Here is a 13,032-nt window from a genome sequence, read left to right on the forward strand (position 1 = left end):
AACAGCCAGTGTTCTTAACCTCTGAGCCATCTCTCCAGCCCCCCATCTTGTTTCCTTTAGCTTTACCTCAGTCCTGTCCCTTTAGAAGATGAGGGGACTGAGACCTAGAGAGGGGTGGCAGCCAGGGTCCCATGCCACCCTGTCTATGATACCAGATGGTGAGGTCCTTTTTCAGAGTTTCCTTTTGGCTGTTGTGCGACTCTGTGATTAGGGGACGGATTACTTAAGTCCAAGATGGGACACAGCTCAGAACCCCAGTGCCTAGAGTCGCTGGCTGGTGCTGGCTGCACAATGCCCCCTCCTCCCAAGGCTGTGTGTGCTCAGCTGGCTACTGAACGGACAAAGAAGTACCCAGGAGGGAATGTGGGGTACGTTGAAGGGTTCCTGTGACCAGAACATCAAGGGCATCTTCAAGCCAGAGCGTTTTATACTGGGGGGGACACGATGGCCTAAAGGGGCCAGTCTCTGAGAGGTGTCACTCTGTCTTGAAGGAGGACCCTGCCTGACCCCACCTCAGGTCAGGGAGCCCAAGTGAGCCAGTGCAGAGGGCTGTGGAAGCCTTCCTGGTGTGACCAATCACATCCAAGTAGACACAGGGGAAAGAATGGGAGCTGTTCCCAGAGCCAAGACAGGAATTAGCAGTAAGGGCTGAGTGGGTGGTGGTCACCTGCTGAGGGGGCCCCGGGTTCCTAAAACAGAAAACAAGGCTCCCAGGGAGCAAGCAGAGTGAGGGCAGACATGCCATGGAGGCCCTGCAGGGACCTGAGCTCAGAGGCTTGCAGGCTTTGGTCTCAGCTCCTGTCACCCGCAAGGCCCCTCTGTCCTCCTTGGAGTTGGAGTGTCCCTGTGAGATGGCAGCGGGCCAGCCATTCAGAGTCTGAGCCTGCACACACAGAAACCTTCTCTGGACCCTTCTTACAGGTGTGGAGGGGACCCAGAGAGCTTCAGGACAGCCCAAGTGTCTAGAGCAGTGGGTAGGGAAAGGCTGAGCCCTGAGAACACACAGAGTCTGAGCCCTCTGGGTGTGTTTTGCCTGCATGTATATATACCACACATGTGTGCAATATCTGTGGAGGCCAGAAGAGGGCGTCAGATATCCATTACTGGAGTTACAGTTCTGCTGGATGTGGTTGCCAGCAGAAGCAAACAGAACCCTGAAGTCTGAAGCTGAGTATGATTGAGCCAGTCTGGGTAAGGTTATGGAGCCTCAGTTTCCCTGGTGCCTGTGAGGCCTGGCTCTGTGCCCAGCCTTCCACTGGTAATACCCCAGTGGGATAGGCCAGATGACGTGGATGCCTCTCCCACTCAGGAGCATCCCACGGCATGGAACACCCACCTGGCTCACACCTTAGCCAGCTTCCTGTCACACTCATAGCAAGACCACGTGCTCATCGCCCTGAATCAAGAACAAACGCACAGTTTACATATATACCACACAATTTGCATACACTTTGCATATTCTGTTTGCAGTGCAGTTCTTGGAGCTTGCGGGTTCTGAAACTGTGTGAATGAGAAGGTGCCGCAGTGGCCTCCCCCGCCCCTGCAGCCCAGTTTGCCTGGACTGAGTGGAGATGCGCAGTGCAGGGTGCCCCAGGGCCTGGCCTCTCTGTCACCTGTCTTGCTGCCTGGAGCTCATCCTGTGGGTGGCAGGGCCATCAACCTGGCACACGGGGCACTGTAGTTGCTTAAATGTGTCACAACGGAGGGACATCAGGTTCTTTCCCATTTGTGAGGATCAAGAGTGAAGCCCCCAAACTGAGTGGTGGTGGCACATGCCTTTAATCTTAACCCTCAGGAGGCTGAGGAAGGTGAATCTCTGAGTTCAAGGCCAGCCTGGTCTACATAGTAAGACCCGCCCCCCCCCCCACACACACACATGCACACAACTTAAAAACACAAAGAAACCTCCAGCCTGATTGCTGACTCGTCCTGCCACTTATGGCCACAGCCCTGCAGAAGAGCCCAAGACTCTGTGTTATCACCCCGAGGAAAGTCGGCTTCTTCTGTGACAGGCTTTGTAACGCCAGGGAGTGGTGACTTCCTCCTCATGGGGATGTGCGATCCTGAGCCCCTCTGTGTGTCTGCGTCCTACGCCTTCCTCAGAAGCATTCTCTTGGGGAATGTGGCCCACATCCCCCAAGCTCTGCAGCTGGCTCCAGCCCTGCAAGCCATAAGTGTCTAATCAATGCTACCTGAACTTTCCGGCCTCTGCCTCAGGCCAGCTTGTTCTTTCAGGGAGAATGGACACTCCTTGTCCTGCCTGGCCTCAAGTGTGCCCAAAGGGTAGACTGACTGGGCTGCTCACCAAGGATCCTGGGCTGGGGAGGTCAGGGGCCATCCAGCCAGGCCAGTGGGGCTGGGCAAAGATTCTCCACCTTTCAGCCCTTAGCTGGCCAGAGTCCCATGGTACCAAGAAGGAAGCAGAACTCTGAAAAAGGCGTGGACGCTAGCAGGGCCAGGCCAGGGATGATGCTGAACTCTGAGAAAGGTGTGGACTCTAGCAGGGCCAGACCAGGGATGATATTAGCATCATTCCCAAAACATCCATGTGTTGCCGTCAGGGCCTGAAATATAGGCCTGGCGGTGGTTTGTCGGGAAAGCTGGGTGGGACCACAAGGGATCCTTTGGACCTGGATCTGACCTGGCCTGGAGGACCAACGGCTTTAGGGCACTAAGCCTGATGCCCTGTAAGAGCCCCAAAGGGTCAGCAGCATCAGTCAAACCCAGCAAGGAAACGGTGCCTTCCAGTGTGCTCCTGCCACCTGCTGGCAGTTTTGGGAACAGCAGGTTAGAGGCTTGTTCTGACTGGCTCCTTGGTACCAGTACCAGCTATAAAACATGGCTAGAAGGTTCTGGAAGGGGTGGGGGTGGGGAGCTGCTGCACCCAGTCTTGCCACCCCTCAACACCCGACTTCTGGATTACATGCTCAGCTAGTTCAAGCCTAGAGAATCTGGGCGCTGAAGCTGAAAGAAGGCCTGACTTACTACCCATCTAGGGTAGGTGTTCAATGAGTCAGTTAACAAACATTTTAAGTGGGTCCTGCCTGGCCTAGTGGGATGTGTTAGTGGCCCAGTATCCATTTACAGAAAGAGATTTGCCTGCCGAGGCTATGACAAGGACGAGACGCAAGACACATCCTCCTTTAGAGAGGCCTGGTCCCTTGAGAAGTTGGGGGAGGGAGCAGGCCCCTTCTGGCACACCCTGAGTCTGATAGTCCCACGGGCGCCAGCTGCCCCCTCCCTGACGCCAGGCTGCTGCCTTTTTATGGCCATATGTCTCCGAGAGCACAGAAAATAGCCCCTTGTGTTTGGTGACAGGGACAGGGCTGCCCAGCAGCAGAGAAAGACATGCTGGAGGGTGGGGGAGGGAGCTTGGTGGCCAGAATCGAGCTGACCTGGCTGTCAGGGTCTGGCTGACTGGAGATGATGGTGTTTCAGGAGCTACCTGCCCACCCTCGAGCACACTGCCGGCAGACAAGATTTTCCAGGACCCTCTTTACCAAAGAAAGCCACCCTGATACCCAACCAAGAGGGAGCTAGCAAAGCTCGTGGCCCTGTTCTCAGCCCACCCAGGGCGAAATGGCCACCAGGTGTGTGACCACCTGCAGGAAGGCTTGCAACAGCCAGAGCTTTAAGCAATGCAGGCATCCCCCAATGACCCACCAGCAAACGCCAAGGAGTGTCCCATGAAGGGGGGTGGGGTAGCGGGCTGCAAAGAGCCCACAATGTCATCTCCTTGTAGATGGATGGGACCAGCCCAACACAGCAAAGCTGGGCCTTATGGAGGGAACTGAGGGCACCAGGGAGGCTGGATCGCCTAAGGGTGCTTGTTTTTGCCACTAGTGAAGTAGCTTATAATTGCCCTGGGGCAGAACCGTACCAGAGGCCCCAGAACTAGCTAACCCTAGCATCATGAACCTAGCGCTCTGGGAGCATCCTTCCGGCCCCTGCCATTGTGGGGCCAGCGACTCAGTCTGTTTCTGCCCCTTCTCATGCCCTACCAACTCTTTCTTTTTGTGACATTAGTCCCACCTGGCAGCCCTGAGCCATCTCAAACCCAATGTCCCCAATTATGTCCCTAGGTCCTGCTTCTTAGGTGGCTTTGTCCAGATGGGAAGATCTGAGTGGGCCACCGTGGCCTGGGCCCCAGAACCTGTGGTCTGACAGGCACATCAAGGTGTCACCGGGCAGTGGGCCTCAGGCCAGTGCAGGGCAGACAGGCAACCTCATCTGTGCCACCTCACAGAGGAGGATCCCTAGGACAGGGACAGAGGCATCAAGGTGGAAAGTCCTTGACTGTTCTCTCTTCCCCAGGGTACCGTGAGGGCCTTCTCTGGAAGCGTGGCCGGGACAATGGACAGTTCTTAAGCCGGAAGTTCGTGCTGACGGAACGAGAGGGTGCCCTGAAATACTTCAACAAAAATGACGTGAGCCTGGCATGGAGCGAAGGGCGGCCTTCCCATGTGGGGTCGTGGCCTCCCCAGGGTCTGCAGGGCTGGGTATTAGCCCTTCAGGAGTGTGGCTGCCCTCCATCCATCTTCCCAGAGGACACCCTGCATGGTGGCTCCCCCTGGGGAAATGTCCTATGTGTATGCACCCACACACTAGCACCCCAACCCCAGTCCGAGACTGACCCCTGTCCCTTCCTAGAGCCTCCAGGAGCCAGGCCTGATGTGGGCCTGCTGGGAATGGTTCTGGGAGGCCTGACACTCCCCCTAGTGGATGCTTCCAGAAAGTCAGGGATAGTGCCTTGGGTCAGCTGTGAGGGGTAGAGAAGTTCTTGGCTCTAGGTCATCTGTGTGGTTGTGGGGACCGGGCTGGAGGTAGGTGGCTGCACCCTTGCTGTGGGGCTGACTGAACAGAGGGTTGGGAGGTGAGGTGTGGCAGCCTGAGAGGGAGCTCAGCTCTGTGATGCTATCATCCAGAATGGCGGCTTCTTCACCTGCCTTGTAGATGAGATACTGGCGCAGAGATATTGAGCAGTATTCCTGAGGCCACAGAGCCAAGTATGTAGTGACCCTTTGTCTGGGACCCTTGGCGCCATTCTGGGGTAGATGCCAGAACACATGCCTGGAAAGGTGTCCTGACTTAAGGTCTGGCTGAGGGACAGGGATGGTCACACAGCTCCCTGGAGCCATCCAGGACCACAGAAAGAGCCTCCTTGCCTGCAGGGTCTTGGTGAAGAGTCGCAGATTACAAGCTCCAGGTGCATAGGCGAGCAAAAATTGGGTCAGGACATGACAGAGAACATGAAGAGTCACAGATCAGCGGGAGGGTTACCCAGATGCCAAGTGTCTCCCACAGATGTCATTTAGCCCACCATCACCCAAGGTGATTCCATTCACAGGCTAGGAATCCAGGTTCTTGTCGAAAGCTACACAGCCCAGCAGGGCTCCTGCCAGGCTCCCTTATTTAGGTGGTGGCTGTTGTCTGGGGTTCCCACTAGCCTTTCTTCACAGGCCAAGGAGCCTAAGGCGGTCATGAAGATTGAGCACCTGAATGCTACCTTCCAGCCGGCCAAGATTGGCCACCCCCATGGCCTGCAGGTCACTTACTTGAAGGACAACAGCACTCGCAACATCTTTATCTACCACGAAGATGGCAAGGTGGGTACCACTGGGTGGGGGGGAAAGTGGGGCAATGCACCCTCCCTGGGGGTGGGGCACTAATCCCGCCTTACCCTCTGGGCTGCAGCCATCTCTCTATGGGCAAAAGGATAGCATGTAGAATCTATATCTACAGCAGACTGCCAGGCAGAGGGGCCCTGGCATCTTGTGGCTGGAGCTCTTATGTGTGCTTCATCAAAGCGTGCATGTGTGTGTGTGCGTGCGTGCATGTGTGTTTGCAGAGCCGAGTGTCTCCTCAAGACCTAGGAAGCTGGAGTTTGGGCTGATCCCTCGGGAAGTTGTCACATGTCTCTAAACGTGCTGTCTGATTTGGCGACCCTGGGAAATTGAAGGTCTTCCCTCCTATTGTCCCCTTGTGCCATCATACCTGGGAGGGGTTTATTCATACTGTGCTCAGGGTCTGTGTCCTGTGACCACATGAAAACTCTAGTGCAGTCTGAGCTCCTCCATCCAGCACACTGTCTCACTTACCTGTGGGAAACAGCCGTGTCTGCCTGTAGCGGCCTGTGTCCACCCAAGCGCTTGGGTTTTCTCGACATCAAGGGACATGGGGGGGACTGTTTTGGGCCTCACCTCCTTCCCTGTCTTGGTCCAGTCTGGCTTGCTGTGTGCCCTGTTTTGGCTGGAACACACCCTGCAGTAGCTTTCTGAGAAGCGAGGGGTCTGAGACCCCTCTGGGATTTTACCTTTTGCCCACTGCACTTTGGCTAGAAAGAGATCTCAGGTTAGGATTTCCCCAGCACTGGGCCTCTGCTTTCCTGTCTAGTGGCTCTGTCCACAAGGCCGGTGGGGCTTCCTTTAGTGATTTCCTCCTTCCCATCCTCTTTCTGGAAGCCCCATCTTTGAGCTGTTGGCGCTGAGAGCCCCTTCTCTCCCCCATTTATCTCCACTCACACTTTTTTCTTTATTCCTTTTTTTAAAATGTCTTTGTGGCACGTGTATGTTTTCCCATGTGTATGGGTACAGAAGAGCGCAGGTGCAGCCAGGCTGTGGTGGCACAGGCCTTTAATTCCAGCACTTGGGAGGCAGAGGTGGGTGGTCTATGGAGCGAGTTCCAGGATAGCCAGGGCTACCCGGAGGAACCCTGTGTGGAAAACAAGAGTGTAGGTGTCCATTCGTTCATCTGGGAGCCCAAGCTTCAGGCAGGGAGTCTCAGTCACTCTTCACCTAATTCACTGAGGAAGGGCCTCTCGGCTGACCCCAGACCTCACTGACTAGCATCTCCAGGGACTCTCTCTGGGATTCTGAGTGACCTAGATGGGCCGGCCCCTCGGTGGGCCACATACATCTGCCCATCTCTGCTCTCCCTGGGCAGCTGGCATGCAGCTAATCTTGGGGCTCCTGCCCACTCGTGCCAGCTCATCTACTGGACAGCTTCCAGTCTATGGCTGTTCTCAGTGTCTTGTGGATTTCGGCCTTTTAATAAAAATCTTTTGAGCATAGGCTGGATATAGTGACAGCTGCCTTTGATCCAGCACTTGGGAGGCAGAAGCAGGTGATCTCTGTGAGTTTGAGGCCAGCCAGGGGTATGAATCCCAAGCCAATCAGGGATACACAGTGAGGCCCTTTCTCAGAAAAGAAAACAAACAAACCCAAAAAATACTCAAGTGGTGCTAGCTGGTTCCCATAAGACCAGAGACCAGGCTCAGGGTGGGAGAGGCCTCTACCTTCATGATCCTAGGAAGGACATGAGGGGCCTTCTGCCACTGAGACACTATGCTCTTCTGCAGTGGGACCCCAGCATCCCTTCTGTTCCCCAAGGCAGCTCTGGCAGCTGCTGTGCTGAGCCCATGTTGACATGCTCAGACATCAGGGGGTGAGAACCACCCTGGAGCATTCCAGGGGAGGGCACAGACATCAGGGGGCGAGAACCCCAACTGGGATAACTGGGAAAGACAGTGTTCCGAAGAGCAAAAGGGCAGGAGGAAGTGAGGTCCCACCTAGGTGCAGGTTCTAGGGTGCCGTGGGGAGACTGTCAGATCCCAGTTTTTAAAGTCATGTGTGTACAGTGTATGTGAGTGCAGACCCGTGTGCTACTTGGTTTTGGTATCCTCATCCTTGAGTATCCTCATTTGAAACAGGGTCTCATTGTCTGAGAACTCCCAGGAATCTTCCTGTCTCCTCCTCCCATCTCTTTAAAGATTTATTTAAGTATACAGTGTTCTGTCTGCATGTTTGCCTGCAGGTCAGAAGAGGGCACCAGATCTCATTACAAGATGGCTGTGAGCCACTCTATGGTTGCTGGGAATTGAACTCAGGACTTTTGGAAGAGCAGGCAGTGCTCTTAGCCACTGAGCCATCTCTCCAGTCCCCTCCTCCTCCTCCCATCTTGCACTGGAATTACAGGCGTCTGGTCCTACTGTGTCTGGCTCTACATAGGGTCTGGGGATTCAAATTCAGTTCTAAATCCTCCTTGCTCACTGAGCCATGTGCCTAGCCCTACCTTTGTGTTGTTTTGGGGGTTTTTTGACACACGGTCTCCCGTTGGCCTGGATTTAACTGATTAAACCAGGCTGACTGGGCATCAAGCCCCAGGAATCTCCTGCCTCCCCCTCCCCAGTGCTGGGATTACAAGCATATGTCCCCACACCAAGCTTTGGGCCGGATGTTCAGGAGAGGAAACAGATTCTCATGCATGCACAGCACCCATTTTACTGACTCCACCACCTCCCCATCCCGGAACCCAATTTGAACCAGGAGGGAGAAAGAGCCTGGGTGGTGGAATAGGTGGGAGCAATGGGCAAATTTAAGGCTGAATTTGTGGTGCCCTGGGTCATCTGCAGAGGCGGAAGAATGCTTCCTGCAAGCCCAGAGTTTGGGAGGGCTGACGCTGGGCTAAGTGTGAGCCACTGCCCTGTCGAGTAGGGTGAGTGTGATTGACAACAGGAGACTTCAGGTCTGTCCTGCAGCACAGGAAGGGCAAGACAGAGGGAAGACACTACTGTGGAGGAGGTCCGTCAACCTCTTTTGCAGGTGGAGGGGGTGGGACCACGTAACAAAGTGGGTAGGGTCAGTTGTGGGTGGGGAACGTGTGGCAGGGGCTGTGAGAGCTAGTGTCTTGAGCCACCAAGAAGCCCAGTGGGCCAAGGAAACAGTGCAGGAGACACAAGCTGGGCTCTGGCTGTCTGGGAAGACAAGATGGTCAGGTTCTGAGTGAGGCAGGTGGGGTGGGGGCAGGGTCCCAATAGCGTGGCGAGATAGGGACATGGTCATAGCTCCAGGCCATTGTGAACCCGTCAGGACAGGGAGAGCCCAGGGAGAGCGAAAATGTGTGTAGGATCTGGAAGGGGGCAGAAAGAGCTGGGTGCAGAGAGGTACCTGTGATGTGCAAAGCTCAGATGTCAACCCCACTCAGTCCCCGGCCTCAGCCTGTTCCCTGATCCTGGTCACCAGACTGCCCCCATCTTGGCACAATGAGGGGTAGGCAATGGGGGTTCGTCCCATCCTTCAGTGAGGCTGCTCAGAATGCCAGCCCAGCTGAGGGGGTTTGTGGAGGAGACGAGGCTTGGGAGTCGCCACTCACCACAGCTTCGGCCCTCAGGAGATCGTGGACTGGTTCAATGCGCTGCGAGCAGCCCGCTTCCACTACCTGCAGGTGGCTTTCCCAGGAGCCAGCGATGCGGATGTGAGTGGCTGGCCCAGAGGTACCTGCTGGGTAGGGGGTTGGGGAGGCAGCCATCGGTGTCGGGTCATAGGACTGACCAGCGGCATAGCGACAGGCCCCTAGAGAGGTACCAGGGTTGGCTGCATGCGGGTCTTCAGTCTGGGGTTGGCACCCAGCTAGAGGGGCATGCCATGCTGGGCGCACAGTCTAGGGGGTAACATGGGGTGGGCTTCACTACCATCTGTCTGTTCTGCCCCAGCTGGTGCCCAAGCTCTCTCGGAACTACCTGAAGGAAGGCTACATGGAGAAGACCGGGCCCAAGGTAGGTGCCGAGCAGCAGACTTTTAGGTCTGTTAAAGGTCAACCATCTTGCTTCTGTCTGTCTGGGGGTTGCTTGAGGTCAGGCTGGGTGCTGGGTCACTGGACTCACTGGGCCAGTCCTTTCCCAGGTGCATCCCGTGTATCCTAGGGCTGTGGCCTTGAGCTTCAGGGTGGTCCTTGAGTCCCCTGTCAGTGTTGTGGTGCTGGCATGAGGACAAGTGACTAGGCTGCAGGTTCTAGGGCATGAGTCAGCCTGGGCCTCCTGCCCTCAGGCCCCTCTTCAGGAGGGACTGTCACATCTGTTCTATGACACAGTAGCGTACATTCAAGGTCTGGACCCTAACCTGGACCTCAAGCATGCCGAGGGCCCCTCACGCACTGGCTGGCCAGCACAGTGCCTGTGAGGCCCTGCCTCTGTGTGTTGAGTGGGGGTCAGCTGGGGCAGAGGAACGCCTTGGGGCTGCTGACTGCTTCCCATCCTCCCGACCCACAGCAGACAGAAGGCTTCAGGAAGCGCTGGTTTACCATGGATGACCGGAGGCTCATGTACTTTAAAGACCCCCTGGTAAGGAAGGTCTGGCTCCAGTCCCTGTCCCTCCACCCCCCGCGCTGCCCCACTGACCTGTTTCAGGGGTGACTGGTGAGAGAACGGGTCTGGGATTCCTCAGGGGGTCCTAGATTCTAGGGCCTCACTTAGCTAGGCTTGGAGAGGAAGCAGGGGGGACAGCCTGGGGGAAAGGGGTTCCCCCCATATCCCAGCCTCTTCTCATCCACACACAGGATGCCTTTGCACGAGGGGAAGTCTTCATTGGCAGCAAGGAAAGTGGTTACACGGTGCTGGAGGGGCTCCCGCCATCTACCCAAGGCCACCACTGGCCCCATGGCATCACCATTGTCACCCCGGACCGCAAATTCCTGTTCACCTGTGAGACAGAGGCAGACCAGCGGGAGTGGATCGCGGCCTTCCAAAAAGTGGTGGACAGGCCCATGCTGCCTCAGGAGTACGCAGGTGAGAGGAGTGGGTGCGGGAAAGGAGGGTGTCAGCAGGGTCACGGGTGACAGCCCCTAGTGAAGTGTGGCTCTGTGTCTGCATCCTGAGCCCCAGGTAGGCTGTGGAGGGGAAGCTGTGGGCTATGGAGGGAGGCTGAGTGAGCTGGCAACTCCCAAGCTTGGACCATTCCTGTTTCTAGTGGAAGCCCACTTCAAGCATAAACCCTAAGGAAGAGAGCCCGGAGGCCCCAGGATTCTGCACTCACGTGGCTGGAGAGGCGGCGCCGGAAAAAGTAGGGGAGCCCAGCCTCCTGGCCCACATCCTGCTCCTTAGTGCAGCACAGGCATGGCCAGGTGGGGCTCAGGCAAGCCCGTTGGACAGGCATTTCTTCAGAACCTCATTGAAGGTGAAGGCAGACTTGGCTCTGGGCCTCACCTGACCCGGGGGCCCTGTCACGCTGCTCCTAGCCGCTCCCAGCTGACCCAGCCACCTTCCTGCTGCTGGAAGCCCTGCCTCCCTACTTAAGCAGGCTCCTACTAACTCTCCTGGCCTGAGGGGATCTTGGCCTCAGGGCGGGACTCGGTGCTGGGCTGCTATATGGACAGCTGTGGCAGTGGGCTGGCCTGGCTGCTGGGGACTCTGGGACGTGCCGCATGCCTCCCCTTCCCTCCCCCATCTCAACAAGTATTTATTGAGCACCTGCTGTGTGTCAGTCAGGGATCAAAGGTCAGGGGTCAGCTCTCCTTCTCCTAGGGTTGACCCAGCTAGGGAACTGGGGGTAGTTTTACTGGGGGCAGTTTTTTCCCCAAGAAAACTTAATTGTGTGCAGAGGCCCTGGGCCCAGCTGCTTGTGGCACCCAGTGCCCTCGGGACAGCTGGCTGAGGCAGCCGGGAGGGAGCCTGCAGGGTGCTGTGCATGGAGCCCAGCAGCGGTTTCCTTGGGAGCCAAGGAGGTCCCAACTGCTTTTGGGCGTCAGTGCCCAGTTCGGTGCTGTCCCCGCTTTGTAACCCATGCCCTCTGACCCTGACCTCAGTCTTTGAGCCCTTGATGAATGAAAGCCCAAACCAAGAGGTGGCCATGGGCAGGAGTGGCTGCCCCCAGCCCTGATTGCTGCTGGCAGGCCAGTAGTTAAAGCCACCTGTATTTATTTACCCTGCTGCCCTCTGGACACCCCATCAACTGGGCTCCCTTCTATGGGACCCCCCAAAGGGCAGGTCCTGGCCGCTGGACAGCTGGGGAGCATTAGTGAGGGATACATCTGTGAGTGACCTGATCCTCGTCAAAGCTGCGCCCCAGGGAGCTGGGGGAGGGGTCTAGTCGGGCTTCTGCTGCCCTGTGTCATGTCCCCTGGAATAAAGTGTGGCTCTGGCGTGGTCCTTTCTGTGTGTTGGTGGCTAAAGCGGGATGAGAGGGCTAGCAATCTCCCTTTGAGTAGTAAGAGATATGAGAAGAACTATGTCACTTCCATGGCAGGCCTGACTCTGCAACCTGTGTCCTCTTAGTCCCAGTCACTATGCCCACTATGCTGTGTGTGTGTGTGTGTGTGTGTGTGTGAGCGTGCGTGCGTGTGTTACAGCCCCAGGAAGGCCCAGCCCCTGCCCTGGACTGTCCAACCCCAGCAGGAACCCGGGGCTCCCCTACTACAGCCTATACACCGAGACCCGTCCTAGGCCACTGCTGCCCACATTTGATAGCCTCTGTGGGCTGTGACAGACCCTGGGTTGAACACTCTTGGCACGTGCCTAGTCACCCAGCTTGCAGGAATGCTGAGCCCAGCAGACATCTTTGGCCAGATCTGGAGTGCTGAGCCCAGGTGTGTACCCAGACGTCAGCTGGGTCCCCTCAGCCCTCTCACTGTTTGCATGTGGCCCTGGACAAGGAACTCGCAGCTCCTGAATATATTAGGTAGGCACTCTGTCATTGATCTACGACTTAATTCCTTCTCCCAAACTGGTCAGGGTCCCCATAGCAACTGGGTTACTGATGACATTCCAGGGTCCCCTCCATTTCCCCCACCAGGACCAACAGGTTCACTAGTGTCACCTTACTGATGGGCCTGTTCTAGAGACTTCTGCGTGTAGACATCAGTGTATACTAGCAACAGCGACCACCTTGACATATGTCTAAGTAACCACAGAATGACATAGCAGGGAAGGTTTTTCACTAGATGGGAAATTGGCAACTCAAGAAAAGTCACTGTGACCTTGGACATCTTTCAGCCAGGATGTAGCCTGTACAAGGGCTAAGACGATGATGACGTCTCACCCGCTGACAGTGACAGGCATGCAAATAGCACAGTAAACTGTTGGCATGAAGTCCCGAGGAATGGACTGCATGTAGAAGGGACACTGTGTGCTGTGGAGGTACTGTGGGGTGTGAGGATCAGTGTGTGTGTGTAAGGGAGCACTGCGGGGTGTGAGGATCAGTGTGTGTGTGTAAGGGGGCACTGCGGGGTGTGAGGATCAGTGTGTGTGTAAGGGGGCACTGC

The 13,032-nt window shown here is 56.3% G+C and overlaps 1 protein-coding gene across 1 annotated transcript in view; it reads left to right on the plus strand.

Annotated features, from left to right (window-relative positions):
* Positions 1-11,920, plus strand: part of Adap1 (ArfGAP with dual PH domains 1) — a 50,413-nt gene extending 38,493 nt beyond the window's left edge. Inside the window, exons 5-11 of the mRNA XM_041648875.1 lie at positions 4,315-4,427; positions 5,460-5,606; positions 9,169-9,252; positions 9,491-9,553; positions 10,046-10,117; positions 10,333-10,561; positions 10,743-11,920. Of these exons, the coding sequence (XP_041504809.1) occupies positions 4,315-4,427; positions 5,460-5,606; positions 9,169-9,252; positions 9,491-9,553; positions 10,046-10,117; positions 10,333-10,561; positions 10,743-10,771 (737 nt within the window). The 3' untranslated portion in view covers positions 10,772-11,920. The remainder of the gene's footprint in view (positions 1-4,314; positions 4,428-5,459; positions 5,607-9,168; positions 9,253-9,490; positions 9,554-10,045; positions 10,118-10,332; positions 10,562-10,742) is intronic.
* The last annotated feature ends 1,112 nt before the right edge of the window (positions 11,921-13,032 follow it).

The sequence above is a fragment of the Microtus oregoni genome, unplaced genomic scaffold (assembly GCF_018167655.1).
Source record: "Microtus oregoni isolate MIOR12 unplaced genomic scaffold, Mior012 000003F_ref0000135, whole genome shotgun sequence".
In the NCBI taxonomy this organism is placed as follows: Eukaryota; Metazoa; Chordata; class Mammalia; order Rodentia; family Cricetidae; genus Microtus; species Microtus oregoni.